General features: G+C 35.1%; 1 protein-coding gene across 3 annotated transcripts in view; it reads right to left on the bottom strand.

Annotated features, from left to right (window-relative positions):
- Nucleotides 1–18,712, bottom strand: part of LOC149779691 (uncharacterized) — a 72,702-nt gene that overhangs the window by 19,206 nt on the left and 34,784 nt on the right. For all 3 annotated transcript variants that reach the window (XM_089940540.1, XM_089940539.1, XM_089940541.1), the window contains exons 5-8: nt 14,225–14,405; nt 10,698–10,845; nt 9,305–9,372; nt 4,869–5,005 (exon numbers count right to left, since the gene is read on the bottom strand). In XM_089940540.1, coding sequence (XP_089796666.1) covers nt 4,869–5,005; nt 9,305–9,372; nt 10,698–10,845; nt 14,225–14,405 — 534 coding nt within the window. The remainder of the gene's footprint in view (nt 1–4,868; nt 5,006–9,304; nt 9,373–10,697; nt 10,846–14,224; nt 14,406–18,712) is intronic.

Here is an 18,712-nt window from a genome sequence, read left to right as displayed (position 1 = left end):
ATTCATTCATAACACGTCTGACTATACCAAGTCAGCTGCTCCATTCATACATAACACGTCTGACTATACCAAGTCATCTGCTCCATTCATACATAACATGTCTGACTATACCAAGTCATGTGCTCCATTCATTCATAACACGTCTGACTATACCAAGTCATCTGCTCCATTCATACATAACACGTCTGACTATACCAAGTCATCTGCTCCATTCATACATAACATGTCTGACTATACCAAGTCATGTGCTCCATTCATACATAACATGTCTGACTATACCATGTCATCTGCTCCATTCACACGTCTGACTATACCAAGTCATCTGCTCCATTGATACATAACATGTCTGACTATACCAAGTTATGTGCTCCATTCATACATAACATGTCTGACTATACCAAGTTATGTGTTCCATTCATACATAACATGTCTGACTATACCATGTCATCTGCTCCATTCACACGTCTGACTATACCAAGTCATCTGCTCCATTCATACATAACATGTTGGACTATACCAAGTTATGTGCTCCATTCATACATAACATGTCTGACTATACCATGTCATGTGCTCCATTCATACTTAACATGTCTGACTATACCAAGTCATGTGCTCCATTCATACATAACATGTCTGACTATACCATGTCATGTGCTCCATTCATACATAACATGTCTGACTATACCAAGTCATGTGCTCCATTCATACATAACATGTCTGACTATACCATGTCATCTGCTCCATTCACACGTCTGACTATACCATGTCATCTGCTCCATTCATACATAACAAGTCTGACTATACCAAGTCATCTGCTCCATTCATACATAACAAGTCTGACTATACCATGTCATCTGTTCCATTCATACATAACAAGTCTGACTATACCACATCATCTGTTCCATTCATACATAACAAGTCTGACTATACCAAGTCATCTGCTCCATTCATACATAACAAGTCTGACTATACCACATCATCTGCTCCATTCATACATAACAAGTCTGACTATAACAAGTCATCTGCTCCATTCATACATAACACGTCTGACTATACCAAGTCATGTGCTCCATTCATTCATAACATGTCTGACTATACCAAGTCATCTGCTCCATTCATACATAACACGTCTGACTATACCAAGTCATCTGCTCCATTCATACATAACGTCTGACTATACCAAGTCATGTGCTCCATTCATACATAACATGTCTGACTATACCATGTCATCTGCTCCATTCACACGTCTGACTATACCAAGTCATCTGCTCCACTGATACATAACATGTCTGACTATACCAAGTTATGTGCTCCATTCATACATAACATGTCTGACTATACCAAGTTATGTGTTCCATTCATACATAACATGTCTGACTATACCATGTCATCTGATCCATTCACACGTCTGACTATACCAAGTCATCTGCTCCATTCATACATAACATGTTGGACTATACCAAGTTATGTGCTCCATTCATACATAACATGTCTGACTATACCATGTCATGTGCTCCATTCATACATAACATGTCTGACTATACCAAGTCATGTGCTCCATTCATACATAACATGTCTTACTATACCATGTCATGTGCTCCATTCATACATAACATGTCTGACTATACCAAGTCATGTGCTCCATTCATACATAACATGTCTGACTATACCATGTCATCTGCTCCATTCACACGTCTGACTATACCAAGTCATCTGCTCCATTCATACATAACATGTCTGACTATACCAAGTTATGTGTTCCATTCATACATGTCTGACTATACCATGTCATGTGCTCCATTCATACATAACATGTCTGACTATACCATGTCATCTGCTCCATTCACACGTCTGACTATACCAAGTCATCTGCTCCACTGATACATAACATGTCTGACTATACCAAGTTATGTGCTCCATTCATACATAACATGTCTGACTATACCAAGTTATGTGTTCCATTCATACATAACATGTCTGACTATACCATGTCATGTGCTCCATTCATACATAACATGTCTGACTATACCATGTCATCTGCTCCATTCATACATAACATGTCTGACCATACCATGTCATCTGCTCCATTCATACATAACATGTCTGACTATACCAAGTTATGTGCTCCATTCATACATAACATGTCTGACTATACCAAATTATGTGCTCCATTCATACATACGATGTCTGACTATACCAAGTTATGTGCTCCATTCATACATAACATGTCTGACTATACCATGTCATCTGCTCCATTCATACGTCTGACTATACCAAGTCATCTGCTCCATTCATACATAACATGTCTGACTATACCATGTCATCTGCTCCATTCATACATAACACGTCTGACTCTACCAAGTTATGTGCTCCATTCATACATAACATGTCTGACTATACCAAGTTATGTGCTCCATTCATACATAAGATGTCTGACTATACCAAGTTATGTGCTCCATTCATACATAACATGTCTGACTATACCATGTCATCTGCTCCATTCACACGTCTGACTATACCATGTCATCTGCTCCATTCATACATAACATGTCTGACTATACCATGTCATCTGCTCCATTCATACATAACACGTCTGACTATACCAAGTTATGTGCTCCATTCATACATAACATGTCTGACTATACCAAGTTATGTGCTCCATTCATACATAACATGTCTGACTATACCATGTCATCTGCTCCATTCACACGTCTGACTATACCAAGTCATCTGCTCCATTCATACATAAGATGTTGGACTATACCAAGTTATGTGCTCCATTCATACATAACATGTCTGACTATACCATGTCATGTGCTCCATTCATACATAACATGTCTGACTATACCAAGTTATGTGCTCCATTCATACATAACATGTCTGACTATACCAAGTTATGTGCTCCATTCATACATAACATGTCTGACTATACCAAGTTATGTGCTCCATTCATACATAACATGTCTGACTATACCAAGTTATGTGCTCCATTCATACATAACATGTCTGACCATACCATGTCATCTGCTCCATTCGTACATAACATGTCTGACCATACCATGTCATCTGCTCCATTCATACATAACATGTCGGACTATACCAAGTTATGTGCTCCATTCATACATAACATGTCTGACTATACCAAGTTATGTGCTCCATTCATACATAACATGTCTGACTATACCATGTCATCTGCTCCATTCATACATAACGTGTCTGACTATACCATGTCATCTGCTCCATTCATACATAACATGTCTGACTATACCAATTCATGTGCTCCATTCATACATAACATGTCTGACTATACCATGTCATCTGCTCCATTCATACATAACATGTCTGACTATACCATGTCATCTGCTCCATTCATACATAACATGTCTGACTATACCATGTCATCTGCTCCATTCATACATAACCTGTCTGACTATACCAAGTTATGTGCTCCATTCATACATAACATGTCTGAATATACCAAGTTATGTGCTCCATTCATACATAACATGTCTGACTATACCAAGTTATGTGCTCCATTCATACATAACATGTCTGACTATACCAAGTTATGTGTTCCATTCATACATAACATGCCTGACTATACCATGTCATCTGCTCCATTCATACATAACATGTCTGACTATACCAAGTTGTGTGCTCCATTCATACATAACATGTCTGACTATACCAAGTTATGTGTTCCATTCATACATAACATGTCTGACCATACCATGTCATCTGCTCCATTCATACATAACATGTCTGACTATACCAAGTTATGTGCTCATTCATACATAACATGTCTGACTATACCATGTCATCTGTTCCATTCATACATAACATGTCTGACCATACCATGTCATGTGCTCCATTCATACATAACATGTCTGACTATACCATGTCATCTGCTCCATACATACATAACATGTCTGACTATACCAAGTCAGCTGCTCCATTCATACATAACACGTCTGACTATACCAAGTTATGTGCTCCATTCATACATAACATGTCTGACCATACCATGTCATCTGCTCCATTCATACATAACATGTCTGACTATACCATGTCATCTGCTCCATTCATACATAACATGTCTGACTAAACTAAGTTATGTGCTCCATTCATACATAACATGTCTGACTATACCATGTCATCTGCTCCATTCATACATAACATGTCTGACTATACCATGTCATCTGCTCCATTCATACATAACATGTCTGACTATACCATGTCATCTGCTCCATTTATACATAACATGTCTGACTATACCAAGTTATGTACTCCATTCATATTCATACATAACATGTCTGACTATACCAAGTCATGTGCTCCATTCATGCATAACATGTCTGACTATACCATGTCATCTGCTCCATTCATACATAACATGTCTGACTATACGTCATCTGCATTCTTGATTCAATCATGCTTAACATGTAAGGGTCATATTCTTTATAAATATAATTCAGCAATGAAGAAGAGACTGGCAGCTCCAATTTTCATCAATTTAACACAAGACATTCTGTTAACAGTATCTAGTAAACAATTCTGAACACAAAAACCCACCCATCGCCATAAACATTGGAATATTTGCCAACTTTGAAATTTAAACCCGAAATTATATATTTAGTATCTCCTCTCTTGTTATAAGATATTTCATACGACTCTTCTGTGAGTGAAACCAGGATTATATGATCTTTACTTTTTTGTTGTGAAAAAGTTAGTTTTAGATATTACCTTTTTGTCCACCCATTAAAAGACTTTATTAACAGCTGAATACTTCAACTTTACTACAATGTTCTTACCTTAAGGACCCCTCCCATGAATTCAATCTGATACGTACTAATGAATCAAATCCTCACCTTATGTCCATTTATCTGATATATGTGTATATAAGGTATGCCGTCATCTGATCGACCACAAACTTGTGCTTGGAGTAACTTCCCCTGGGTTAACTCTTCAAGAGCTGCAGCTGCTTCTTGACTAAAGTAGTTCTCATCTGAAATATGAAAAACAAGAGTCCCAAGCAAAGTAGTACTCTTTGTACATCTAACCCCATGTTCAGGATGCACCTAAACTTCGGTGTGAAAAGATTACTGCACCATTAATAACACTATTTTACTTTTTCTGAAACAACTCACTTACGGAAATAATGTTATTTACCTCAATATTCTGACATTAAAAATAATTTCTTTTCACTCTGCACTGATATATCAACTTCTAATGAAATTGTATATATTTTTTCTGAATATTTTGCCAAATCTGGTAATGTGATCAGCAATTTCAATGTCTGTCAAAAGTGATAAAAGTGAAGTATTTGCTTCCCAACCCACCAGGTTAAAAACAAATAGCATCATGGAATGCACATAACTTAAAATGACTTCCTTCATTCATATATAGTTTCCAATGAATCACCACTGGATCCTTAACACTGTCGTCCTGTCCAGTTTAAATCCAAAATGGGATATTTCAAAGTAAACAAGACTGCTTGCTGTCCTTTTCAGAGAACTGGGAAAGTCCATTTTCACTGAAGGGATGAGATTCTTAGGACAAATATATAAGAAGTAAAAACTGTTGTCTGCATCCAGTGTCTGCAATGTCGTTCTAATTATTTCTATAAAAAATATAACAAAACAGGTAAGTGAAAGGGGCACAACTCCCAAACTTAATGTCAGCAGAAGGAACTCGTGTTTCAATCACAAAAAACTTGACTATTACATTCCCCCTGGTTATAATTAGGTTAGAAATTAAGTTTTTTTAATATTTAGATCATTGAGGATTTTCATTTTTTAAACTGGCATTAAGGCACAAACTGTCCATGGGGAGGGGAGAGGGGATGGGGATGGGCAATTACTATAGGTTGCAATATAACAAACACTTTCGTGATAATGTTTCAGCATTTTATTGTGGTTGCCTGTTTCTGGTGTTTGTTTTACAACTATTTCAGTGTTACTGGAGACACATCTAACTTGTATCTAAATACTACCAGTAACCATCCCTGAACGATAACAATTCTTAAATTTCTGAAAACTCAGAGCAATTCCCATGTTGGCTGTATTAACAAAATCAACCAATTAAAGTCCATCAAATATCAATCGTCATTGCCCATACTGTCATAATGCATGCAAACTGTTGATTGGAGGGAGTTCAAATATAAGATCATTTAATAATACGAAGACCGTCTTTGATGAGAATGTATCCATAAAATTATAGACCTCTATTCATCTGACAATGGTAATCCAATGATTGTCCTATGCATGTCAATATGCCAAATCACTTACACTGATTGTCCTATGCATGTCAGTAAGCCAAATCACTTACAATGATTGTACTATGCATGTCAATAAGCCAAATCACTTACACTGATTGTCCTATGCATGTCAATAAGCCAAATCACTTACAATGATTGTCCTATGCAGGTCAATAAGCCAAATCACTTACAATGATTGTCCTATGCATGTCAATAAGCCAAATCACTTACACTGATTGTCCTATGCATGTCAATAAGCCAAATCACTTACAATGATTGTCCTATGCATGTCAATAAGCCAAATCACTTACAATGATTGTCCTATGCAGGTCAATAAGCCAAATCACTTACACTGATTGTCCTATGCATGTCAATAAGCCAAATCACTTACACTGATTGCCCTATGCATGTCAATTAGCCAAATCACTTACACTGATTGTCCTATGCATGTCAATTAGCCAAATCACTTACACTGATTGTCCTATGCATGTCAATAAGCCAAATCACTTACAATGATTGTTCTATGTATGTCAATAAGCCAAATCACTTACACTGATTGCCCTATGCATGTCAATAAGCCAAATCACTTACAATGATTGTCCTATGCAGGTCAATAAGCCAAATCACTTACACTGATTGTCCTATGCATGTCAATAAGCCAAATCACTTACACTGATTGTCCTATGCATGTCAATTAGCCAAATCACTTACACTGATTGTCCTATGCATGTCAATAAGCCAAATCACTTACACTGATTGTCCTATGCATGTCAATTAGCCAAATCACTTACACTGATTGTCCTATGCAGGTCAATAAGCCAAATCACTTACAATGATTGTCCTATGCAGGTCAATAAGCCAAATCTCTTATACTGATTGTCCTATGCATGTCAATTAGCCAAATCACTTACACTGATTGTCCTATGCATGTCAATAAGCCAAATCACTTCCACTGATTGTCCTATGCATGTCAATAAGCCAAATCACTTACACTGATTGTCCTATGCATGTCAATAAGCCAAATCACTTACACTGATTGTCCTATGCATGTCAATAAGCCAAATCACTTACAATGATTGTTCTATGCATGTCAATAAGCCAAATCACTTACAATGATTGTCCTATGCAGGTCAATAAGCCAAATCACTTACACTGATTGTCCTATGCATGTCAATTAGCCAAATCACTTACACTGATTGTCCTATGCAGGTCAATAAGCCAAATCACTTACACTGATTGTCCTATGCATGTCAATTAGCCAAATCACTTACACTGATTGTCCTATGCATGTCAATAAGCCAAATCACTTACACGGATTGTCCTATGCATGTCAATAAGCCAAATCACTTACAATGATTGTCCTATGCATGTCAATAAGCCAAATCACTTACACTGATTGTCCTATGCATGTCAATTAGCCAAATCACTTACACTGATTGTCCTATGCATGTCAATAAGCCAAATCACTTACACTGATTGTCCTATGCAGGTCAATAAGCCAAATCACTTACACTGATTGTCCTATGCATGTCAATAAGCCAAATCACTTACACTGATTGTCCTATGCATGTCAATAAGCCAAATCACTTACACTGATTGTCCTATGCATGTCAATAAGCCAAATCACTTACACTGATTGTCCTATGCATGTCAATAAGCCAAATCACTTACACTGATTGTCCTATGCATGTCAATAAGCCAAATCACTTACAATGATTGTCCTATGCAGGTCAATAAGCCAAATCACTTACAATGATTGTCCTATGCATGTCAATAAGCCAAATCACTTACACTGATTGTCCTATGCATGTCAATTAGCCAAATCACTTACACTGATTGTCCTATGCATGTCAATAAGCCAAATCACTTCCACTGATTGTCCTATGCAGGTCAATAAGCCAAATCACTTCCACTGATTGTCCTATGCATGTCAATAAGCCAAATCACTTACACTGATTGTCCTATGCATGTCAATAAGACAAATCACTTACACTGATTGTCCTATGCATGTCAATAAGCCAAATCACTTACACTGATTGTCCTATGCAGGTCAATAAGCCAAATCACTTACACTGATTGTCCTATGCATGTCAATAAGCCAAATCACTTACACTGGTTCAAGAATTTAAATATGGAATACCATTTTTTGTAATGCCATTATTTGTCCAACTGACCACATCCAATACAAGGTTAGACCAACCACATCCAATACAAGGTTAGACCAACCACATCCAATACAAGGTTACCAAGTAAACCTGCCACAGAACAAAACAGAGACAACAACTTTTGAAACTCAAATGCTGGAGATGCCGACCTCTCTATGACAATCAAATATCAACACTGAGTAAGCGCAAGTTGTAGACCATGGTGCTATGTTTACTGCTGCACATAACATGAATAATCAAAGTGTAGTTTCAAAGTTTGAGATTTATCTATTTAATCGCTAATATTTATGAGTTTAGGTTAAACATTCCTTAGTCATGTATTTACGAGTACAGGTAAAACATTCCTTGGTCATATACTTACAAGTAAAGAAAAAACATTCCTAAGTCAAGTATTTATGAGTACAGCTAAAACATTTCTTAGTCATATATTTACGAGTACAGGTAAAACATTCCTCAGTCTATGTTCCAGTGTGTTGACTTTATATGATGTTGATTTTTTTAAAAAAGATGAAAATGGTGAACAGAAGTTGTCTAAGAACTGAAAATTGTGAATACATGGAAATAATGTGTTCATAAATTAAAAAAGTCAGGATATATTTGGGTTAATGGTGGTAATGAATTTAACAAAATGTTACTCCTAAACCATTTTAATATGTAATAGTTTGTTGGTAGATTTTAAATGATCATGTATGTAAATAAAAGTGTACCCTTAAATTAGTGAAATACATACCTTTTAAGCTAATTGAGTCATCTTGTAAGGCAAAAGAATAAGCTGATACAAGTCAATTTTTAAATAAAAACAACTGAATTTCTGCACACTGGAAACATTTCATGAAATATTTCAAGCTGAAATGAAAGGAGCTCTTGTTCTAACTCCACTTACTTTGGAGGGGAGTGACATTGGCCATATAACATTCAACAGCCTGGAATGGTAGCATCATAAAGTCACTCCTGAAATGGAATGGCAGTATTATAAAATCAATCCCAAAAGCCAAACTTGGTAAGAGTTATTGCCCTTTTTGGCTTGTGATCTAAAGATGTGAATATTGACAAACAACTTGGCCCTACAATTTTTGTTCTTTATTATCTTGCTGCTTAACTCATTAACCCTTGGAGATTTTTGTCATCTTCGCCTCAGACCAGTCTGCCTTATATCCGAGTCCACTAAATCTAAATTCCAGACACAAAATCAGAGTATGACCACAAGCGAAATTTTGGTGTAAAACAAATCAGGTCTCAAAAATTATGTTCTTCCCTTTGCACAGTAATGCAACCAGAAGGTCCAAATTATTTGCTATCATTATAGATCTACAACTGTCTAGTTTTCTGTAATACCGCCCACTTTGGTCTATCTTAAATGACCCTGACACTACAGAGCTAGGAAGTAGGGTACTACCTCCTGACACGTAAACGAGGCGCCAGGGGTTAATGAGTTAAGAAAGTGTATGACACCTCTTCAAAGTGCAACCAGTCACCCCCACCCCCCACACTTTTTACGAAATGCCAAGAAGCTTGGTCAACATTATGGTCTTCACCTGATGATGCACAAATCAAGAAATCACTGCAATTTTTTTAAAGTTATTGCCCTTTTTGTATTGTAGCCTTATACAGTGTATGGAACAACCTTGTTAGCACTAGTTTTGCAATTTTTGGAGCCATTTTTAAAATTATTATTTTTTTGTTTTATGGTTTACTGTGAAACTTAGTATATAACATGGTCTTCATCTAAAAATAAGCATAGTGAAAATTTTTGGACCAATCAGAATCACAAAGTGATATGTAACTCAGTCTGAAATAAAAAATATGAAACTGCACGTACTATAGGAAAACTATATCGACTACGTGATAATACAGAATACAACTGTTGAGCTTTCTCACAAATCCCAACATGGCCTAACCTGAGACTCAAACCCTTGTGGACAGAATGAAATCGCAGTGATTGGTAAAGGTGAGTGCTTTAGAGCACTCAGCCATCCAGGATCCAAGGCAACATTTTGGGAAATTACCTACTGCTACAAATAAGATAATTAATGGTAGACTTAATTGTGTAATTTACCTGATTTGTTTGATCACAGAGCCCTGAATTCTGCTGTATTTTTCCTGATTTATTTGAGCACAGAGCTCTGGATCCTGCTATAATTTACCTGATTTGTTTGAGCACAGAGCTCTGAATTCTGCTGTATTTTTCATGATTTGTTTGTGCACAGAGCTCTGGATCCTGCTGTAATTTACCTGATTTATTTGAGCACAGAGCACTGGATCCTGCTGTAATTTACCTGATTTGTTTGAGCACAGAGCACTGGATCCTGCTGTAGCCACCATAGTCTACATATTTTACGTCACACTCATTCATTTCCTCGTATACTGCCATTATCTGGGCCCTGTACCAACCGTTTAGCATCGGAGCTGCACAAATCACGCCAACTGAAACAAAAAAAACTGCCAATGGAGTTACGGCTAGATTGCAAACAATGACATACTGGTTACAGAGACCTAAGTTTTCACTGACGGTTACAAAACTCGTAAAACACCAGTTCATGTGACTATCAATGCAACAGTACAGGTCTATATTATTCTCCCAGTATCAATTTCAGAGCCCTTAAAGGAGACTAGAAATAAAACTTCTCTCTTTATGTATGTAATTCTAATTATACTGCAATATTTGTTAAAAAAAATAGCGTGGGCATATAGTAATTATATTGCAAAGAACACAATTCTGTAAATTGCAGTGTTTCCGAGTTTTGATGAGACAAAAGATCATGTGGTCCCTTGATGCAACACTAGCCAGTCTTCGGAATACAAACAAAAGGATGGTGAGTGAGACAGACATCAAGCCAGAACAATCTGAAACACGTATGGATGACTCTTCCACTGATAACATCCATAATGATGAGAGCTCTTTGCAATCTCAATCTTAAGTGATGATCAAGATAACACTGACAGAGTTGAAGGAAGAATGGCAAACACCATTTGGTTTTTAGATCTACCATCATCATATTATAAATACATACTTAACGTCTACCAATAGTAAAATTATGCATGAATACTTATCTTCGAATAATAGTAGTACCATTGTACATGAATGCTTATCGTCAAATAATAGTACAGTCAAACCCACTTATCTCGACCTCTGTTAAACTGAGAACCCGTGAATGTCGAGCGTTTTTGTCCAGTCCTTAAAAAATCATTCTTTGTTATGCTATCTCGACCCCTGTTAAGTCGATAACCCCATTATGTCGGGCATAAGCTTCTGTCCGAAGTGACATGTGGAATGAAATGCAACTTCAAATGTTCATCTCGGAGAAATTTTACAACAAATGATCCAGCGTTTCATTGGCAAGGATGGAAAAAGTCATTACAAGACCAAATTTTACCTGTACAAATGATCAGCGTTTTCTGGATAAAATTATGTTGTACTTTAGAGTAAAGAAATGGAATGAATGCATTTCTGACCTTTTATAGGATCTGCGTTCTTAATGGAGAGCGTCAACACCACAATATGGTTCATTCCACACAGCATTGCGAATTTTATATTATCTGTAACTCGGTAAATTATCAGGTCAACATCAATAAATGTAGCTAAAATATTTAATTCACTTAACACTATATATTTAAAACCTAATTTTATTCATTAGACAGTCGACAACAAGCAAGTTGACATTATTGGAGGGAAAAAAAAGTATTTTGAATGGGTATAAAGGAGTATTAGGTAATTTTGCGGTTTTTGTTAATTGTTATGCATAATGTGTATACTTACGAGATTTAGGCAAACTCTAAGCAGTTTTATACTTGCAGCAAAGCTTGAAATTACTTTCAAGAAAACTTCTGAAAATTTCATCATCTGTTACATGTTAACACATCATATAAACTAAATAAAATGGCCACTCCGAAACACATGATGCTCCGAAACTAATGACAGGACGATATATAATGGAAACTCTAAATTTCTCTACTCAAGTCAGACTCTTAAACATTGTCAGATCAGCATGACCAACCCACCAGTCACAAATGCCTTCCAATCCTGACAATAAAATACATCACATTTAGTAAATATTAAACGTACTTGTAAATTACAATCTAGTATTTAACTTACATGTAAATTATAGTCTAGTATGAAACTTACCTGTAAATTACAGTGTAGTCTCAAACTGGACTTTAAATAATGGTGACTCAATGTTTATATTCCACTTAGATTTTAGAAAGATAATTTATGCCACTTTCATCAGCATTGATCATTTATTGCACAAATAAATTTACTTCCAATTCTCTCCAAAACCAAATTTACTTATGTACAAGTCTGCCCCCACATGCTTTTGAACCATGGCTTCTTTAAAACTGTTCAATAAAAAGACTTAAAATTTTTGTATATGATTGGAGGTGGACTGTAGATTAGCAGGATTAAAATTTTTTTTATTATAGACATCCTGTAAATGAGCACTGGTTTTACATACTTCCAAAATAGCTATCAAATAATGAGACGTGACAGAATGTGTGTGCGATTATTAGCCCAAATCTCTGGGACTCAGAGACTTGCCACATGGGCATAGAGTTATTGCCCCTGGGAAAATGATACCCATCATGGTCAACAAAGCCGGAAAATGGTTTTTCTTAATGATATTTAAGTATTAGTTCATCTTGCTCTGAAATAACACTGCAAGGAGAAAGAAGAATTTAGTGATGGATTCTTTGGTTGTTTTTGTTGTAGGGTTTAACGTCATTTTTCATCACATGATAGGCTATACATGGCGTCCAGTATTAATGGTGGAGGAAGAACCCAGGAAAACCCTGGAAAGAACCACCGACCCACGAGAAGCTACTGGCAAGCTTTCTCACATACCCACATTGGCTGAATCCGAGACTCGAGGATTCTTTGGTAATTGTCATATTTAACTTACGCAGAAATAACAGTAACTCTACATCTTACACAACACTTGTGTTTGTCTCCTTATACTTCTAACCCTATTGCAAAGTGGGTCTTGATTCTGACTTATAATCAGGTCATATTTCTTACTTCACTAGTCAACCATCTACAGATACGGTTATCTCCCTTTAGCAGAGGGACATTAAGCCATCTGTTAACCTCAAATGTTTCATGTCATCCATCATTACAGTGTATATTAGTAAATGGTGGTCTAGATCAAACATAACAGTCCGATGCCTTTCTCACTTAGATCATCAGGAATATGAAAATCAGGAAGAAAATCAGGGTGGGGAAGAAAGCGAATTTTGGTGAAAACAAGCAAGATCTTAAGACATACAGCTCTTTCTTGTCATAGCATGGTAGTCGAGATCCACAACTGCCAAGCATGCTATGTACCTAACAGTGGTATAGTGATAATGATCAAAATTTATACGAATACTTGAATGTTTTGGGGAGATTTGTGTCAAACAAAATGCAATGAATAGTAATATAGTTAGTTTATGCAAATTATGTATTTTTTTTGCACTGCATGGTATTTACCCATTTAATTTAGTCCAATAATGTTTCAAAGAGGAAATAAAGATATAATACCATGATTCATGTTGTTTTCTTCCAATCCATATTGTCGTACATGTGATAAATCATGAGCATCAATAAAACAATGATGTAAAACCCTCATTTTAATAAATGTACATTCCAGTTAAAATTTCTATCTACAGCTGCATTGTCAACAAATTTAAGTGTTTTATTTGAGTAAAAATATCAGGTGCTCTCTCTCTCTCTCTCTCTCCCTCTATATATATATATATATATATATATATATATATATATATATATATATAAAAGAAATGCTAGCAATTGACATACATGATGATGACCCACCTTCTATTGGCTGTGGCAAGTCAGGCACTGCTCCAGGCTGGGAGTAGCAGGACAGCATACACTGATTCAGCCTGTCTAATGAAGGGAAGGTGGGGTGAGTTGGCTGTTGCACAAAGATATGACCAGCATCTACTATACTGGACACGACAATGTCCAAAGACACTCCCTCTGGCAGGGTCAGCTAAAATACAGAGATGAAATGAAGTCTCATAAATCCTGATAGTTTTCTTTGTCTGCATTTTTATCTAACTAAATCTTAGTAAATAAAAACAATATTGCTAAAGTACGCACTAAAATAATTCAATTCTCTCAAATATTTTTTTTTAAAAAACCAATGTGCTCAATATCTGTGCAAACATTATTGTATGCATTTCCAAAGGATAAAAATCCCCTTCAACAGAATTGTTCAAACTGTATTGGAATTCTATGCATGTTCATACTGTAACAGAATTCTCTGGAATTCTGCGTACATGTATGTTCATATTGTAATGGAGTTCTATGTAAGTACATAATGTAATGAATTCCACGTTTATTCATATTGTAATGAATTCTATGTATGTTCATACTGTAATAAATTATATAATTGTTCATACTGAAATTAATTCTATACATGTTCATACTGAAATTAATTCTATAATTGTTCATACTGAAATTAATTCTGTAATTGTTCATAGTGTAATTAATTCTGTAATTGTTCATACTGAAATTAATTCTATAATTATTCATACTGTAATGAATTCTATACATGCTCATGCTGAAATAAATATATGTTCATACTGAAATTAATTCTATGATTATTCATACTGTAATTAATTCTATAATTGTTCATACTGTAATTCTATAATTGTTCATAGTGTAATTAATTCTATAATTGTTCATAGTGTAATTAATTCTATAATTGTTCATACTGAAATTAATTCTATAATTGTTCATACTGTAATGAATTCTATAATTGTTCATACTGTAATGAATTCTATAATTGTTCATACTGTAATGAATTCTATAATTGTTCGTACTGTAATGAATTCTATACATGTTCATGCTGAATTAATTCTATACATGTTCATGCTGAAATTAATTCTATACATGTTCATACTGAAATTAATTCTATAATAGTTCATATTGAAATTAATTCTATAATTATTCATACTGTAATTAATTCTATAATTGTTCATACTGTAATTAATTCTATAATTGTTCGTACTGTAATGAATTCTATAATTGTTCATGCTGAAATTAATTCTATACATGTTCATGCTGAAATAAATTAAATATATGTTCATACTGAAATTAATTCTATAATTATTCATACTGTAATTAATTCTATAATTGTTCATACTGTAATGAATTCTATAATTGTTCATACTGTAATGAATTCTATACATGTTCATGCTGAAATAAATTCTATACATGTTCAAGCTGAAATAAATTAAATATATGTTCATACTGCAATGAATTCTATAATTGTTCATGCTGAATTAATTCTATACATGTTCATGCTGAAATTAATTCTATACATGTTCATACTGAAATTAATTCTATAATAGTTCATATTGAAATTAATTATATAACTGTTCATAGTGTAATTAATTCTATAATTGTTCATACTGTAATGAATTCTATACATGTTCATGCTGAAATTAATTCTATACATGTTCAAGCTGAAATAAATTAAATACATGTTCATACTGCAATGAATTCTATGTATGTTCATACTGTAATAGAAACATTATCCAAGCAGAAACCTGTAGTTTCTCTTATATTCCCACATCTGATGCACATCTTTAAATTTACAGCATCCAAAATTAAAAATCTCTTTTAGTTTCTTGTTTAATTCATTGCTTATATTTACATGCACCTCTCACTGACAATGTAAAATGTTTTTTTTTCTGTCGAAGAACAGTTTCTTCAAAACTTACATGCCTGCCAGATGTGTAATCTATGTTTTACAACAATCCAAATGGAAGTGGGGGTGGGGGTGGAGGAGGAATGCACAATATTCAGTAAGAGTCATTCTATTAGTTTCCCCATTTTCATATCATTTTCCACCAAGTTCTAGAGTACTCATTTTAGCTGAACTTGCCTCTGCATTTGTCAGGTAACAACTATTTGATATTTTTATCCACTAGGGCCTGAGGTGGTCAGGTAACAACTGTTCAACTTTTATCCATTAGGGCCTGAGGTGGTCAGGCAACAACTGGTTGATACTTTTATCCACTTGTTCCTGACATGGTCAGGTAACAACTGTTCAATACTTTTATCCATTAGGGCCTGAGGTGGTCAGGCAACAACTCGTCGATACTTTTATCCACTAGGTCCTGAGGTGGTCAGGTAACAACTGTTCAATACTTTTATCCATTAGGGCCTGAGGTAGTCAGGCAACAACTGTTCAATACTTTTATCCACTAGGTCCTGAGGTGGTCAGGTAACAACTGTTCAATACTTTCATCCACTTGGTTCTGATGTGGTTAGGTAACAAGACAGTGCTGTTACTCTTTTCTAATTTATTTGGTCCTGAGGTGGTCAGGTAACAATTTTATAATACTTTTATCTATCTGGTCCTGAGGTGGTTGAAGGCGGCTTACTTTAAAGATGTCTGCTCAAACTCTTAGTGTTATCATAACCAAGAATATTTTCACAAAGCGTACATGCTGCCTTTTACGCAGTGTCCACAGAAATCTCGTACAGTACAAGTGTCATGGAATTTTTTGCATGAAAACATGTCTTCTGTTACATACATTTAATTGTTTGTTAGTTTTAATTTTTTTAAATTCCATTACAAGCTATTGTGATGTAATATTGTTTACTGGATTTGATATTTTCCAAAATAGAGTTCAGTTCTGTTTGACCCGACTGACTTTTTTTATTTTCGATGTAAACAGCTAATAAATGAAACATCGTATCTGTTGCTGACCTTGTTCCAAAATCAGTGACAGTTTTGGTAAACAACTTTTTGTTTATTTTTTTACTTTTATTCTTTCTCACAGTAAGAATGATTTAGTTGAGTCAAGATCATACTTGGACTATGTGACATGAGGCACATGTTAATTCATAAACAAACTTCTATTTTTTCCAGAAGGATGAGCTCTTGACCCTTGTCCGGGAATCTGTTTTGCATTTTAGTTAGTCTTACAACTGATGTTATGATTAGAATTCTATCAGTCATGCCTTAACACACTTGAGATATCAAGCTGTTTTATGTATACATGCCAACCCCTGGTAAGGAAAAAGTATAATCCAAGTGGACAAAAAGAGTAATCCGAGCAAAAAAGAATAATCCACATATAACATGACAAAAATTCAATGAGCATATGTACAAAATGATTTATTTATTGCTCTGGACTTATAACATCAATTACTGCTTCATGTTTTCGTATATAAGACTTTTAGCTTTAAAATGCAACAGACTCTCATATTGCATTTCAAAACACTTTGTACCAGCAGAGACTATGAACTTTTTGCACACCAGTAGAGCACTAAGTGCTGGGTTAGAAAGACTGGATCTGAATTCAGTTTTACTTTTCTTAATAATACTGAACAATCGCTCAGTCAGCATTAGAATGGTAAAGAACCAATATTCTTCTCATAACCTGACAAAGAAGAGGAAATGTGTATCTTCCAGTTATTGTGTCTCTTAGCTGGGAAATAAGATTTAGAAAAAAAATGAACTCTGTCTGCATGAAGTACATTGTCAGGTAGAGTGCCAACTTGATACTTCAGGAGTTCTCCTTCTAATTTATCAGCAGCCTTTCCTGCAGCATGGTGCATCATATAACAGAGACAACCTGATATGAACAATGATGGAGACATTTTTCAAAATACAGAATGCAACTCCTTTATGAATTCCAGTTATCAGTGATGCAACATCAGCTGAAAACCCCATACAGTTCTGCAAATTTATATTTATTCAAAGCATTATCAAGCAAATAAAAAATTGTTTTCTCCAGTGGAATCTACTGTTAATTCTGGTAATGAAAGAAAAGCACTCTGACTTTGCCCTTTTTGTTGTCAAAGTCTCTTACACAGACTGGGTACAACTTTTTGACGTCATAATCACTACTCCTGTCTGTTGCAATACTGAACGGTCCAATTTTCACTGCATATGCAATTTTAAGTTAAGTATCTTCTGATAAACACACAACAATATTAGATGATTTTGTTCTTGCACATGCATATTTTCTGCAACTTTGGAATCAGGAAATATCCATTTGAACAAAGGACCAACATAGTCTTTTACCGGTAGTGGCAGTCCATGTTCTATAAGAACTCGATACTTAACGTCTCTGCATTTGTAAAATTCATGTCCACAATTAAGTTCTGCTGTAAAAAAAGAAGTTACCTTAGTATTGGAGTTAGTAAAACGAGCTAATTCAAGGTTTCTTTGTTTTACCATCATGACCAATATTAAAACCCTTTACCTCATAGAGTGTATGGCTTTTCAGCCATCCGATACACATGAAGTAAAGTTATTCAATGCAGTGCACTATA

This window comes from Sinohyriopsis cumingii, chromosome 17, assembly GCF_028554795.1.
Source record: "Sinohyriopsis cumingii isolate HCF-2022 chromosome 17, ASM2855479v2, whole genome shotgun sequence".
NCBI classification, from domain to species: Eukaryota; Metazoa; Mollusca; class Bivalvia; order Unionida; family Unionidae; genus Sinohyriopsis; species Sinohyriopsis cumingii.
The sequence above is the reverse complement of the archived record's forward strand: the minus strand, read 5'-3'. Positions and strand labels throughout refer to the sequence as shown.